Consider the following 16,582-nt stretch of genomic DNA (forward strand, 5'->3'; position numbering starts at 1 on the left):
CATTGAAAGGAATCTGGAAATATGTGAGAATATGATCTTCTGCATAAGCAGAAAATTTTTTAGGAAGCTTTTAGAAGTAAAGTTAAACAAGCAAGTAAAGCTGATCTATTAGGCACTCATAGACTGTCAAAAGTGTTATACACAAAATGAGTAAAATAAATAAGAACATTAAGTGCCATAATAGCCAAAAAGGATATAATAAAACACAATCTATTAGGAGCCAATGTAGAGAGTATAAAAGAGGAGTAGTGTTGGCTCCTGATAGACTCCAATCAGATAAAAATAAATCAAACCAGTGCAGCACCTTTAATGCCGGAGCTGCGTTCTAGTTTAAGTCGTAAAATGTTCAACATGATCAACAGTATTTAATGCAACACTGAAGTCTAAGAGGATAAAAACACAGCAAAGTCCACAGTCATAGACTTTAAGGTCATTAGTCACCTTTACGAGTGCTGTTTCTGTGCTATGGTGAATTCAAGACTGTATCCGTTCAATTTAACCATTCCTCTGCAAATGACCACATAACTGATTTACAACATTTTTTTAAGAATCTTTTAAATAATATGAATATTGGAAATCTAATTGGATCAACTTTTAAGCAAATTTAAAAGCCTCTGGTGGGTAGCCAGTTAGTAAAAATAAATAGAGCACTTAATGGTTAGACTTCTTTGAACAACCTTCTATGAATGGGGTCTAATAAACACACTGATGGTTTGGATGAATTAATTATAAAGTTGGTTAGGCGAGATTAAAAAGCAATAATTGAACGATTAATCAATAAATTTTAGCAGCTTTTATAGTTGCTTTAGTTAACGATACATTTGTGGGAAGGCTGTGAATATATATATTTTTTCTTTAACATTAAAATCTTATTTGTAAAGAAATGTCTGAATTTCACATTTGTGCTCTCACATGAACCTCCATTGTTTAAGATCTACAAAATGCTGACGGTTCCAGTGAATGTGTGAAAATGGCTGAAAGTACTTGATAGAATATTGCAGTGAGATCTGTAGGCGATTAAAAATTTAACTTTGTGTGTCTTTTGCAGTCTCATGAAGGACTATTTTTACAAACCTCCAATAAACAAGCTGAGCCTCACCTTCCTGGAGAAGAGCCTGGAGTCTGCGTACCGGATAAGCTACCAGGAGGAGGTAGGTGTTTGTGTGTGATGAAATGTTGCCCAATTGCTTGCGTATGTAATATGTTTGTGTCTTTCTGAGTTTACCTGTGTGTGTTATAAGCTAACATAGTTACCTTTGGTCTAACTGAGATCTGAGAGTCATTTAGATAAGCACGCATAGTATGCTTGCTTGAATTTCTATATATTTATCTTTTAGCTTGTTCATGTTTTCCCCTTTGTCTGTGTCGGGTAGCCCGATAGTGCTGCGTTATGACCAGACCGGTCAAGACTGCGGCAAAGGGAAATCACTGCAGGACCTTAGAAGCAGTTTAGTTTTAGGTTGTGATGTCCTCTGCTGGTGTATCAGCAGAAGTGCATCTTAAGGACATGGCTGCTGCTGTTGCTACAGTCTCATTAACAAATAATATGTAACTAATCACAAATAAGATTTATTGAGGCTTGTTAAAGTTGTAACATTAATTTGTATTTATTTTTTTCATTTTATTCAACGGGGATACAGCTTTTTTTGTAGTTGCTCTGTGGTTACATTTCCTAATATACCACCAGTATTAAGACAGATTTCCTCTAACACCTCATTCTTATTTATGAATCCCCTTCACGCTACCTTAAATAAACACATTTTTAACATTATACTCTTTTTCTGCCCTCTGTTTCCTCCTTTCCCATCCTCCCAGGTCGAGACCCAAGCTGCGGTGCAGACATTTGCCAGCCCAACATTCAGTTCTTTCCTGGACATGCTCCTGTGCTGTTTAGTATTTCTGGCTCTTTCATTGGCCTGTTTCCTTCAACCGCTTGTTACCCAGCAGAACCCATCCACGCCGGCACTCATTCTCACAGCTGTAGCCACAATTTTGGAGGTCCTGGCTCTGCTGATTGCCATACGGTGAGATACTGAATGCAGGAGAGGTTCAAGCCAGTCAGACATTATCAGAAAGTCTTGAACAGATTTTATTAAAATTAGGAGGGCAATACAAAGAATAGAATAGATTTATATTCCCTGTTAACGAAAACCAAAACTTTTTAGCAGCTCTAGGCTGGGCAGCGGTATAAAAATAGACAAGAATTATGGAAATAAACAGAGATAAACACAGTGAGATAGTATATACAAAAATAATAGTACAACATGATAGTAGTAGTATGGTACTGTAAGCACACTCTACCACCCTCACCAGCTGTTGTAGTCCTCACCACACTTGTTGACTGATAGAAGTTTGGCCACCAGGGGATGAGAGAGGTGAGTACGCTGTAAGATCCCAACAGAGTAAAGCCTTTTATGGGCCTTCCCAACTTGGCAGGAGAGGTGTGTGGTTCAGGTGAGGGCAGCCTAGATGTGCACACATCATCTCTACTTCTTTCTCAAGTATGCTGAGAGAAGAATTCTTGGTACGCTTGGATTTTCTGTAGTACCTTATCATTGGGGCATTTTAGGTTGTTGGCCCTGCTGTACTCTGCCTCTTCCCCCCTTGACCCTGATAAGGATAAGTGGAGGAGAATGGATGGATGGACCTTGTCATTTCCTTGTTCTTTTTAAGAGGGGAGAGTTAGTAGAGACAGTGGTACTCTTATCTTCAAGCTGTGTACAACCCATCTGAGGGCTAAGTCCGAGGTTGATTTTTAGAACTCTTAATCAGAGGCTAGAGGAACTGTCTAATACAAGAATTGAGTGGGTGCTTTGCTCACCTCAAAGTATATTTAAAAGATGACCAGAAGGAGAGACAGAAGAAAAAATGTTGGCATGGTTAATATTGGACTTCAAGGTAAAACCTGTGCAGAAAGAAAAAGTGTAGACCCTAAAACAAAAAGAGCCAGGAAACTTTTCCATCTAAATATATATCATATGTAAATCGGCCCTTTAATAATTATATCTGCAGCCAGTTTCTTAGTCAAGCTGGGATCACATGAGGACACATAAATCTACAAAATCTCTCACGTCATCTGTATCAGTCATCGTTTTCTGGGTTTCTTTTCCCTCCAGTATGGCTTTTTATCTGGATAGTGTGCTGACTTGCACTCGAGTGCTGATGACGGCCATGTCAGGCTGGATAGCACGCCACTTTATAGGAGCTGTCCTGGTGTCCCTGCCTGCTGTGGCAGTATTCTCCCATGTCGCTTGTGACATGCATCACTCCATTCAGGTGAACTAAAATTTCATGTTTATTTTATGCTTTTAAAAAGGGATCTTTAGGGTATTAAATACTACTACTGTTGTTTGATCAAGTTCTGCTTGTCTTACTTCGTCTTTAATTATGTCTTCTAACTGCCGTATGCAGTATGTAAGAAGTATTGTAGTTAGTATTGTTTACAGTATGAACTACACCTTTTCGACTGATATTGCTTTCTGTCTCCTGTTTTCCCAGTTTACCATGTTCATCTGCTGTGCTGTCATCATAGCTATTATTCAGTATTGTAACTTCTGCCAGCTCAGCTACTGGATGCGCTCAACACTAGCAACACTGGTGGGACTGGCACTGCTGGCTTTGCTCTTCAGCTCTCCCTGCAGGTATCAGATACATTTATTTTACTGCAGAGACGTCAATAAAAGGAAGTAATAGTTTTGCTCTTTACAACCCACACAGTATTTTTTGGCATTTGGTAATTTGGTCAGTTCACTTAATTATTCAAGGAGGGAGGTTCATTCAATCAGCCTTTGTTTATTTCTCATTCATAATCCATAGAAGACATACATCTCACTTGCACTGAACCATCTTGGTCTCTTCGATAATACCCTCATGGCCTCATTATATGCTGCATGAAGTTGCTTTCCTGGAATTCACCTACAGATGTGCCTTACAGTCTGTATATGCATTCAATTTACATAAGAGGATGTTTGCTTGTACATACATCATCAGACATTCCCTATAAATGTCATTGCATGTCATTTGATCTTTAATAGGATATCCAACATACCTGACCTTATATTATCTGATAGTTTAAACTCTAGAAATCTTTGGTATTTGCCCTCTTTGGTTTTACAAATCATGACGGTGTTCTTGCAGGCATTACATCTGATGTCATGTTCCGCAGCATAATCACAACACATGTGAAGGAGTTGCTATAGACCAGCACCACTAAGACTAAAGAGCACACGATCATCTGCATAAATAATATGATTGACTAGCAAATTGCCAACCCTGCACCCAGTTTTACAGTCATCATCACAAAGATTAAACAAACTGGGACAAAATTCTTCTTTGTCTAACTCCATTGCTCACTGCAAACGGGGCTGAAATGGTGTCTCTCAACATCTGGTTGCCACTTCAATAAACTCTAACAATGTATTTAGCACCCCTCTTTAACTCAACTTGCAAAGTAGGGTGTGAGCGCAATCCCCAAATAGTTGCCACATGAAGAACTTGTTAGTTTTACAGTGATTTACAAAAGTCGTGCTGTTTTCTAAATGTGGTCAGATTCATTTCAATATCAAGCGCAAAAATTAAGCATGCTTTTTTTCCCTGCGTTAAATATCGATGCAATTAACAGTAAACTGTGTGTCTTAAACATTAGTAAATCAGTTTGCGTGTTTGATTTAAATGTTCTCTTCCCTATATTTTGCACCCTGAAAAAGGAATTCCCGGAAATACATACACAACAGGGTCAGTCGCAAAAACCTCTGCCTCAAAACTTTTGAGGCATCAATAACACACATAAAAACTAATGAATTCTTTCCTCTTTACCTTTGCGTGCCATTTCATGCTATGAACAAGTATAATGTCCATGAATTGTAATCATTTTTGAAATCATTAAGTACTTATTCCATAACTTAATGTTGCTTCTGCTTTTTCTCTTTCAGTGTCGCTAAGAGTCTGTTTTTCTGGTAAGTATGATTATTGTTGATGTTTTGAAGTTCATTAGTTCTCACTTCTCATTTCACATTAAAACTGGACAAAAAGCCTAAACTGAATGGACTCGGATATTATTCCAACCAAGCTCTTTAATCCATGTCAGCCTCCTGCCTACTTCCTACATTTGTCTCTCACTATCAAATAAAATTAAAGATAAAACAAGACAAAACACACTATGCCTTCAACAGATAGTGATAGTAAAATGAGATTGAATGGGTGAAATAAGGACACCAGCCAGATTCTCGGCTCTCTGCCACTGAGGTGCTCTGACTTTCTATTCTGAGCGATGGCAGAGTTTGATTTTGGTGAGGTGCATTGCAGCAAATGCTGCATTTGGTTATTTGTAACCGTAACAGCTGCGCAATTTCTTAAATTATTCTAAACTTTCATTTCCCTCTTGCTTCTGTTTTTTCTCTTTCCCAACCAGGTCTGATGGCCAGAACAACAACAGCAGCAACAGCAACACCACCATTGTCATGTCTGACAGCCCACTGGAACTTGACCCACAGACCCACCCACAGGACCTTCTGGGCCGTGAGGCCTGTGTGGCCTTTTTCCTCCTCCTTCTCTTGGTCTGGTTTCTTAACCGTGAATTTGAGGTCAGTTACCGCCTGCATTACCATGGCAATGTGGAAGCTGATCAACACCGCATCAAGATCCAGAACATGAGGGACCAGGCCGACTGGCTGCTACGCAATATCATTCCCATACATGTGGCCGAGCAGCTCAAGGTTACCCAGAGCTACTCCAAGAACCATGACAACGTGGGTGTAATATTTGCCAGTATTGTTAACTTTAGTGAATTTTATGAAGAAAGCTATGAGGGAGGTAAGGAGTGCTATCGTGTCCTCAACGAGCTGATTGGAGACTTTGATGAGCTCCTACGGAAGCCCGCCTTTGGTAATATCGAAAAGATCAAGACCATTGGTGCCACTTACATGGCAGCAGCAGGACTCAACGCTCAGCAGTGTGCAGATGCAGCACATCCTCACGCCCACCTCCGAGCTCTTTTTGAATTTGCCCTTGAAATGATGCGCGTGGTGGATGACTTTAACAAGAACATGTTAGGGTTTGGCTTTAAGCTTCGTATTGGATTCAATCACGGGCCTCTAACAGCAGGTGTGATTGGCACCACCAAGCTTCTTTATGATATCTGGGGCGACACAGTCAACATTGCCAGCCGCATGGATACCACAGGCGTGGAGTGTCGTGTCCAGGTCAGCGAAGAGAGTTACTGTGTTCTTAGCGGCATGGATTACGAGTTTGATTATCGTGGCACAGTTAATGTCAAGGGCAAAGGTCAGATGAAGACCTTCCTTTATCCTAAAAGCAGCGATAGTGGCCCCGTGCCTCAGTACCAGCTCTCAGTCTCTCCAGAGATCCGAGCACAGGTGGATGGCAGCATCGGGCGCTCACCCACTGACGAAATTGCTAGCATGGTCCCTGCAACCAGCACCACCGCAAGCAGTACCAATACTATGGTACCCAGTGCCAGCACTGGTTCCCCTAGTACGACAGGGCTTACTCACGTGAAAGAGGTAGATAGCCGTGAAAGACGTCCCACTGCAGAAACTTCTGCTGCCAGGCGATCAAAGTCTCACACTGGCCTGACATCTGTACATATAACCAATCTTGAAGGACCCCCTTCTTTGTCAGAAAACAAACAACTTATCATCTCAGCCCAGCAGGACACATCCCAAAGGTCAACAAATCCCCTGAAGGATATCAAGAAGGACAATTACGAGGATGAAACTGGCGGTAATGTTGGCGAGTTAACCAGACTCTAGAAATCTTCAACGGTGCCGCTTTCATCATCAATCCTCTACCCTTTAAGCTCTCATTCCTGCCAGCTGGCATGTGTAGAATCACTGTACATTTGGTCCTACTTCAGTTGGCGATGGAGGATGTGAAAAGACCCCAAGGTCTCGCCTCACCAGCCAAGAAGTTGTTTTTTTTTTTTTGTGTGTGTGAGAATATAGCTGTTTTCACACATGCACTGCAGTACATAATTTTTACTAGACATTACCCAATTGAGCTGCATATAGGAGCACAAAGATTTGATCAGACTTCAAATTGGCTTTCCACAGTAAGCTCCTAGCACAAAGCGTAGGCAATGTCCAGTTGGGCCTGTGTAAGGATAGAAAAGGCACTTATCCTGAGAATTCACCGCAAAGGATGGACATTATGTGTCCTGCTTCCTGCACACGCTAACAAAGCGGCACCTTCATCTAAACCAAAAGGAGTATTTCCAGCAGCGTGAAGTGGACTATCAGCTGCAGCATGTGAGAAGGGACAATTGCAGATGTCTTGGTGGGATTCATGTGTGAAAACGGCTCACAATTGGCTGATGTTATCAAGAGTGGAGGGTGGACCACAAAGATGGTCTCAGGCAGGAACGCACAAGAAAAGGGAAAATGTGACAGCTGACTCTGGACCTTCTCTTGCCTGTCACAGATCCCATTATCTGCCATTAACTTATTTGATTATCTTTAAACCTTTAATCTTGATTATTTCTTTCATATGTCTTTTTAAGTGCCTTTAGAGTAGAATATTATGTAGACTAAGCCTTTATAAATAAGGGAATAACAACATAAAGGGAAAATTGTAAATTAGAAAGCTTTTTTGGGAAAAAAAAAAGCTTTGCTTTTGTTACAGGTTTACTTTTTAAACTATGTTTTGCTATGATAGTTCTGCCTTTTATTAAAAAGAAAAGCAACAATGTGTAAAACATCACAATATGTGACAAGCGAAGGGCAAAATTATGTACAAGTAAAAAAAAAATGCACCGCACTAAAATCCTGCAGAGCCTGTGTCCATGTTGTTCTTGAAAACCAGAAAACGCGCCAGGAAAGGCACAACGGGAACAAATCGGTACAGGCTAAAGGCAGACGAGGCTGAGCTGTGAGCTGTCGAGTGAGTGTATTGCTCTTATGCAGTGTGTGTCTGCGCTAGTGTGTCTGTATAGTAAGATCACTTAGGCTTTAATAAGGGGAGGTGCCTATGAGTTACTCAAATGACTGAAACTGCAGGTTTACAAATAGAAACAGCCTTGGGGAAAAAAAACTTGTTTGCTGATGTGGCAGCTTTTTCACTGGCCTCAGTTAAGATCTTTGCATTGCCTCAGCACTGAGGCATGATGGTCTAAACTGCATTTAATCAGCATGCTCGCAGCATCATAGGCTAACTGCTACTAGTGTTTGTGCCCTCTGCACATCCAGACTCTTGTAGGAGCTCAAACTATCAAACTGTGTTTAGTGAGTATTTTAATGGTTCCTACAAGATGCTGGCGTACCTATAGAGTGTCTTAAATTGTGTCTTAATTTCTTTTTTTAGATGGATTAGAGAATAAAACTGCCTGGGTTAGCTATGGATTACACTGTGTGTTAGTTGATTGTGTTTTAGGACATGGATGATCAAAGTGGAATGTCACAAATAAAAATGTGTTTAATAGTGTTAATTGTTACACAAAACTTGAACTTTCTATCTGAGGCGTCTTAATCTACTTTCTGTTATTTAAAGGACATTACTGGATGCAAACATCTGGACGCTTTTACTGCTTCATACTTTCAGTGACATGAAAACTTTACATAACGGCACTGTAAATGCAAACGGCAGTGCACCAAAAGGTATTTCATAGAAGCGTCTCTGTGCTTTTCGCTTTCCCTTTAATTTTTATCTATCTATAATGTCAGAACAGTTTTCATCTCTCTTGCTGTTACATTTTCCTTCTTCTGCTGTTTAAAAAAAAAAAAAAGGATTGTGTGCTCAGACGTAAAAATGGTTTCACCAGTGCACCATTTCTTGACCTGAACTCTTAAGTAATAGAACAAGCGTTGCAAAAAAAAAAAAATTCATCATCAAGTAATTTATGTAAGCTGCTGCAGCTAACAATACCTTACTAGTTAAATAGTTTGCTCGCATTGTTTTCTAAATGCGGAGTTAGGGTAGCTTGTGCCTTTTAAATTTAAACGTGTCATATTTTAAAGTTAGTTCTGTTGCTTTCCATTTCTCAAGACCATTAATATTTATCAGAAACATGTGCTTTTAAAATATGGACGCTTGTGGCTTTGTCATTTAATTTGATAAAATATTGAAAGATGAGATTTCAGCAGTGCCTTTTCTTGACATGCATAAGTAAATATAAATATGCCAAATATGTGACATTATTTGGATCTATTGCAGTTTTTAAATTCCGTTTTCTCCTTTATTTTATAATATTATAATAATTTACTTATGCAGTTGGTTTAAATTTTATAACAATGGATCAAAAGGGAAAATAACCTTCATTTGCTTATGAGCACACAACCCTTAACATCATTCCAATTTTTTTTTGTTTTTTTACACTGTAATAAAGGGAATAACCATTACTGTTCATGGTTATACACTTAATAGTGGTCATTTTTAAATGTAATTTTTCTCAATAATTTTGATGAATAAGGTGAATAAGTTGAATAGGTTAAATAAGGTGTTTTTATTTTCACTCTGAACAGGTGAAAATCTGAAAGGTGTGTTGAGTCACAGATTTGACATGCCTTCTTTTTCCCTTGTGTCACTGCAAACATGAGCGCATCTTTTGATTTGCTGGGACTTAATGAGATGTGAGCGGCATTCTGAATCAGCAGAATGGCACAAATATTAATGCCAAAGAGTGTCATTGCCATCTCTTGGATTTTCTCTTTTTGTTGTCTTCTTAATTTGCAGGTATTTTGTGCACACCTTGCAGTCATCATATACTAACTGGTAAAACACAATCGCTCAAGGCACTCATTTTTTAATGTGCGGTATGCCTTTATATTGTATAGTATCTGAGCATTTTCTAGAATTTATATAAGCGCATGTACTAGAATATTACTTGTTTTAAGAACTGGGTAATTTTAACAATGTTGGAATAATACTTGCATGTGTGTTTAAAAAAAAAAAATGTGTGAATTTGTAAAACTTTGTGATTGTGTGTATTTTGGAAGAGATGCTCCAATCCTAGCAGGAATGTGAACAGTGAGGCTTCAGTTGGTAGAGATTTAAGTTCATTTTTTAATCCAAACTAGCCAAATAAAATTGTGGAGACGTTGCAAGACCTCTCTGGTAGGTAGTATTGAAAAGTAGCCCGCTGTCGATCCCTCTAAGTTTTAAAGGGGACCTATTATGCTCTTTTCTGGGTCATTATTTAGATTTTGCACTCTAGTAAAGTAACTTTGGATGATTCACAGTTCTTTATCACCTTTGCCCTACGCTATATGGACACATTACACCTACAAGAGCTGTTCAGCCATGTAAACTGATACCATGAAGCTCCCAGGTTACAGTTTTTGTGCTGATGTTAATGCAAGAAGAGGTTTGGGACTCTGCAGTTACTGAGTCAGCAGAGTACTGGCAGTTATGCGACGCTGCTCTGTAACTTTACATGGTATGCCACTTCATGGCTGAGTTGCTGTGATTCCAAAATGTTTTAATTTTGCAATAATACCACTGACTGATTGTGGAATATCTAGGAGGGAAGAAATTTCACAAACGGACTTGTTGCAATGGTGGCATCCCATTACATTACTAGCTATTTAGAATAACCCATTCTCTCACAAGTGTTTGTAAAAGCAGACTGGATGGCTAGGCGTTTGATTTTATATATGTGGCAATGGGACTGAAAACACCTCAATTCAAAGATTAAAAGTACTTTTCCCCCCATATAGTACATATTGACCCATGGTGCAACCTTTTAGTTCAATCTTTTTGTGTAACAATGCAAATTTACAACTCTTAACCCTGTCTTTAAGCCAGCTTTCATCTGCTTGGCATCCACTCTGAAACACAAGAGCTGTTCATCCTATATTAGTAATTGCCACTCTGAATGAAATCACACAAAGCCAAGAGTAGAAAGTGTCTGAAACATAGTGTATATATCAGTCTGAAGCCTGAACTTTGGGCTTAAAGGGAATTTTTAAAAAATGTTCATTTGTACATCAACCTCATTGTTCAAACCTTTTTGGTTAGTGTGTCTGCTATTGTAACATAAAACAATTATATATGAGAGAAAAGAAAAGCATAATGGGTCCACTTCTATGAACTGTTGCTTTCTTTGGATATGTTTTTGTATATAGCACGCTAATAGGTGAAGTTAAATTTAATAATGAATAAAGTCAGTTGCTGGGAAATGTTGTCCTAATGAATTTATAGCCTGTATACTACCAGTGATAGATTTAAACTATAGAAGTACATGGTACAAGTTTCTTTGTTTGTTTGTTTTTTACTTTACACTTACCCTCAAATGTATTTCAGAAGGAAACTGTACTTTCCAGTCCACTGCATTTAACTGAGAGCAGCTTTTTAAGGATATTTCTTAACTGATTATGCTATCCACATATTTATCACAAAGACATAAGCTTGATTGTGTGCTTGGCTGGTACTTTATTATAGTTTTGTGTTTTCTCATTAGTTTAGACTTTTATTTCATTTTCATTCGGTCTCAATAAACATGTCCATCAATGCCTCATCAGGGAAATTGTGATCAAATTTTACCAACCTAACGAATAAACTAACAAGTTAACACACACACACACACACACACACACACACACACACACACACACATATATACATATATACATACATATATACACACACACACACACACACACACACACACACACATATATATACATACATACATACATATATACACACACACACACACACGTATGTGTATGTATATATATGTGTATAGATAGATAGATATGTGCTGTGAAAGGTGCTTCTTCCAAAAGAATAATCATCTACTTTCATACCTGACAGAGAATCTTCACTTGATTTTAATATAAGTAAGTAGACATACTTTTGATGGGATAATATTTAAGTTTTTAAAACCTTGCCAGTAAGCAGCAATAGTCATATACTGGTTTATCATAGATTGTGTGCTTCATCGTGTATTTGCTAAATATAAAGGCTGTTTCATCTGTTTCTATATAACACTAAGCAGTCTATAGCATGCGAAATTAAAATAAAAAGGTTCACTTTCAGGTAGAGACTGTGGGTGTTTGAAAAGTTTGAAACAGGTAGCTCGTTTTTTCTGTGTAATCCACCCCTAGAGGCAACTTCTCGTACGTCCACATGACGCACCGTGGGGACACAGGTCTACGTCAGGGCGTCAGCGCGCCTCCCCCCTCCCCCCACAGTCTAGCTGGGAAGAAAAAAAAACTTTTTTGTATCGGAGGAATCAACAGCCGCCATCTTGACGCGGCTCGGAGTCTGGATTTCGGGGGGAGCATTAAATTAAAAAACCGATCGGAGCCACACGGAGCGGGCTCAAACGGCTTTTTTTGTGCAGAAAATCGAAGCGTGAGCTCTTCCGATTAGAAATAATGCAAATATGTGAGGGCTAAGTGGGGTTTTGTCGTCTCGAAAGCCCTCTGTATATTTGATTTCCCTTTTAGAGAGCGCTGCTTCTCGCCGTATCGCCGTCCCGAGACGCGTTATTTATCGGGAGACAGCGACCAGAAAAATAATCCGTCTCATAGAAAATATTTTTCGAATTTTGATCTTTTTATTTAAGCCAAAAACGGATTTTATGGCTGCTCGTTTCGGCTGCGAAAAAAATGATTCTGTGCGGACGTGAAATCGGCGATCTGCGGAGAAAGGGATTCGCTTATGCTTCGTGCCATATTTTATGATTGATTTTAATTTATTTTTCTCCGACTGAAATAATTTTTGGACGTGATTATTGAGGATAATTATGTGGGTGTTGGGTGTTGGATTATCATGGGGTGATCTCAGGCGGCGAAGCGTGGCGCTGTTGCCTATCTTTTGAAATCCTTTTTCTCCAGGCGGCGTTTCGCCAGTCTGCCAGTCAAAGAAAAGGAGGAAAAAAAACTGTTAAATTGCTCCTTAGCGCCTAACAATACAAGTGACCAGCGACTGCAAACCAGGGGGCGAAGATTTGGACTGATTTCTACTTTTATTCGTCGGTGTCTTTAACCGCTTCTAATATTTGCCGACGAGGATGGCTGACAATCTTATGGATGTGGGACCCCCCACTGCAAAGCGACCCAAGATCAATTCACCTCCCTCAGGATCAGATGGCCCAGGTAAGGACAGGACATTGTTTTTAGTGTACCTGTTTTGACGAAGGTGTAGTTGTAGTAGTTGTAGTAATCACATTTTTTAAGCTACAGTGTGCACAGTTTGTGCCCCTCAACAGAAGTGAACGCATCATCTATGTACAGGAAAGCGGTCACTTGAGCGGACTGTGCAACTTTTCACAGGAAAACAGCACATGGTGGTGTTATAGGAATAGTTTCATTTAATCTATAGATCACATAATAATGGCTGAAAAGCCAAATGGCGTAAAAGGGGCTCAAGCGCAATGCATTTCCATCACACGAGGTTTTTAGCTGCTCAACAGGCAGAATTTGCTCCCAACTTTTAAACCTTTGTAGGGATAAATGTCACGTTTAAATGCCTCAGTTGTGTTTTGTCATCATAATATATCTAAGATACAGATAAGTACAGGGCTCTGGCAGCACTGATGAAAATGCTGCCTCGGTGTCTGTGGAGTTGAATCGCAGTTTGTGTCGTGCTCCTTGACACTGGAGCCGTGCAGATTCGTGACAGCACAAGCTGTTGATAAACCTGCTGTTTGATTGAGTGATAGTCGAGTGATAGTCGGACAGCCAGGTCTTCCTCACATGCTGAAATATCTTTTTTTTTTTTTTTTTTTTTTTTTTTTAACTATTATTATTATTTTTTAGTTTGCTTTCCAGTTTATTTTCTAAACTAACTTTTCTGCTGTGTTTTTTTTTTCTTCGGGGAAGCATATTTGCATATCCTTTCCTGTTGTGAAAAACTACCATGGGGAAGTCTGAGGCGTGTAGAGGGTAGCCCAATGGTCTGCCTGTTAAGCGGTCAAACCTGAAGAGCAACTTTGCTGATCCTACTCGAGAAAGGACTTTCGAATAAGACGGAAAGACTTTTTTCTTTGCTTTACACGGCATGCCTCCTCCTTACAGGTTATGTCACCCTGTGATTTGTGTTTGTGGTTAGGAAAAGAAAACATAACTGTCTATTGGCTTGTTTGATATGATGAGCTTACTTTTTATTTTTGTCCCATTAAAATAAGAAACTAGCGCATGACTATAGTAACAATACAAGGATTGCTTCACAATTACATGGGGACTTTTTAAACTTGAGCACATCCTTTCTTTTTTATGTCTCTTCAAGGTACACCTCAAAGACTGCAGTTGTATTGAAAAATACACTTTTGAATCAGAGCCGTGGAAAACTAATATGGACTATTTTCACTTTGCTGAAAAGCTACTGCTGCAGAAGTACTCTGTATATACTTTACATCTGTATACAGTTTAGTTGTCTACCAAATTAAGCCTTGATGACATTTAGCGTTTACTCGTAAGTATCCAAAAAGCATGGAGAGTCTTATTTCAGTAAAGGCTTGCATTTCATTGCTGGGTCGTGCAGAAGTTAACTGATTCCTAATAAGATTCCTAGGTAATGCTAAGAATTTTTAATCTTCAGGTGACTTATTAAGCTGAAGCATCAATTTTCAGGAATATGTTGGGGTGGCAAACTTATAATGGTGAAATGAGCTGCTCATATATTAAAATGCATGGCACTAAGGTGCTACTAAAAATGTGAAGGGGAAAGAACACAGCATGTTGTCTAGATAAGCAAAAAGAAAACCACCAAAAAATACACTGAGCAGAAATTAGGTGTAGCTTAAGGGGAGCGATAAAACACAGTCGGGGGTAATGTAAAAACTAATCCCCAGGTCGCCTACCCAGAAGGGTGGCGGGAACCTTCAGATGTTTATAAATCTCCCTGTGGGAAGCACTTAAGTACAGAATCTCTTTAAGTTTGAAATGCATTTTTTGGGGAGTGCTCAATCAGGCTTCAACCTATGTAGGTCACCCACCCAGAAAGGTGACAGAAACATTCGCTGGGCAATAAAGCAGACCTACCTGGGGCCTCTTCCTCCTCCACTGCAGTTGGAAACGTTATCTGTTTTAGTTGATGTTCACACAAAATGTATGTTTTCAGTAAGCCATTGTAGGATGTTTAGTGTTTTCCACAGGATGGGAAGCAGTAGAGATGCAGGTAGATGGTTGCGCACCCATGTTTTCTTTAAAGAATTATTAAATGTTATGTTTCAAGAGGTGTCCCTTTGCATGTTTAAGTGGGGCTATATGTTAAAAATTAACAGGGCAATAATGAGCTGCATCTTTCATATAATTCTGTTCTGCTGGTTGGATTCAGCATAAAGGTTTTGCTTAGCAGCCACCGGGGGTTTGTTGCAGGAGCGCATCAAGCAGATTTCCACACTCTTTGGGTTCTGCTTAGAGTGGACACCCCTCCCCCTGACCAGGAAGACCACTGCAGCAGTGCTAAACAGCTAACCCTCATGTTTCCCTTTAAACAAGGGGAAACACGAGGGTTAGCTGTGTAGCAAGCACGCAACTTTTAAATTAAGAGAAAGGCGATTGTCCACTAGTAAATCAATAGAGGAGCGTGTCGCTCGTGGTGCAACACTCATTTTCTCTCGGAGACCTCCTCTAGTTTAAATTGTGGCATGCTTGAGGGATAAAGACCAACTGTGGAAAAAACGATTGTTCTGTTGCTCGTCGAATAAACTGAATTCATATTAATTCCAAAGTAAATTGTGTGAATGCAGTCCATTCAAATTTCAATGCTAATTACTGACTGATCATTTAAATATTGTGGGGCTTCAGAGTGTTTGTCCAAATCATCGTGACTGTTATTTACACATTATATTGCGGATTGAGTCACCTTGGTAACTATTATTAGTAGTTGGGCTGATAGGAACGACATCACCCTATGCCACATCAAGCCAACTGTGTACAGAGCTGATGTTCACAGGCACAGATTAGCAGTCTTTGATGTTTTTGTTAATGTGTGACTTTTTTTTGTTTTTCATGGTGCTCTACTCTCTTGTCAGTATGCGTATGTGCCTGTGGCTTCAGGCCAGTGTCACTTGTTTTCGTTTGTATGACTGAGTGGGCGTGTCAGCACCACAGGCAGTAGCAGCCATCTTCGATCCTACCGCTCACCTAACGGGTTTCTCTCTTCCTCTTTCTGGCCTCGGTGTCTGCGAGACAACCAACTCCTGGGTGTATTGGTAGTGTACAAGAGTGCTAAAATGTGCTTTTCACTAACCTGGTGAACAGTGGCAGACGATACTCTGGATGTGCTGGCTGTCTCGTGTGGCGTAATTGGTGGAGATGAGAAGCATGTGGGGCACTGGATCGCTAAAATCCTCTGAGAAAGCATTTTCAGCAATTTAACTCATTCAGTTCTTTGCCCCAAAATTAATAAAAAAAAATTATATTTTATGATCTTAGATTGTTTCGCCCAGAAATTTTCTTGTCCATTTCTCTAAATGGTTGCGGTTTTCATAAACACAGGGCCGCAAATGATTGCAGCCCCAGCTTTACATGTTTTGTGGGCAGCTAATTTTGTACATCTTGAAGTCATCATAGTTCTTATAAAACACCATATTAAAAGTTTTACAGTTGCAGTGCCACTCAAATGTGTGGAAAACAGCCCACTCGCACGTTTTCTCTTCACATACAACAGTACGTTT

General features: G+C 39.5%; 2 protein-coding genes across 5 annotated transcripts in view; both read left to right on the plus strand.

Annotated features, from left to right (window-relative positions):
• Positions 1 to 11,467, plus strand: part of LOC116321439 (adenylate cyclase type 9) — a 42,579-nt gene extending 31,112 nt beyond the window's left edge. The window contains exons 5-10 of the mRNA XM_031741290.2: positions 1,049 to 1,151; positions 1,816 to 2,024; positions 3,117 to 3,276; positions 3,499 to 3,641; positions 4,932 to 4,955; positions 5,411 to 11,467. Of these exons, the coding sequence (XP_031597150.1) occupies positions 1,049 to 1,151; positions 1,816 to 2,024; positions 3,117 to 3,276; positions 3,499 to 3,641; positions 4,932 to 4,955; positions 5,411 to 6,770 (1,999 nt within the window). The 3' untranslated portion in view covers positions 6,771 to 11,467. The remainder of the gene's footprint in view (positions 1 to 1,048; positions 1,152 to 1,815; positions 2,025 to 3,116; positions 3,277 to 3,498; positions 3,642 to 4,931; positions 4,956 to 5,410) is intronic.
• A 727-nt stretch (positions 11,468 to 12,194) lies between these two features.
• The window catches only part of crebbpb (CREB binding protein b), a 39,354-nt gene continuing 34,966 nt past the window's right edge, over positions 12,195 to 16,582 (plus strand). For all 4 annotated transcript variants that reach the window (XM_031741309.2, XM_031741312.2, XM_031741310.2 and 1 more), the window contains exon 1: positions 12,195 to 13,055. In XM_031741309.2, the coding sequence (XP_031597169.2) occupies positions 12,971 to 13,055 (85 nt within the window). In that variant the 5' untranslated portion in view covers positions 12,195 to 12,970. The remainder of the gene's footprint in view (positions 13,056 to 16,582) is intronic.

Source organism: Oreochromis aureus, linkage group 4, assembly GCF_013358895.1.
Source record: "Oreochromis aureus strain Israel breed Guangdong linkage group 4, ZZ_aureus, whole genome shotgun sequence".
Lineage (NCBI taxonomy): Eukaryota > Metazoa > Chordata > Actinopteri > Cichliformes > Cichlidae > Oreochromis > Oreochromis aureus.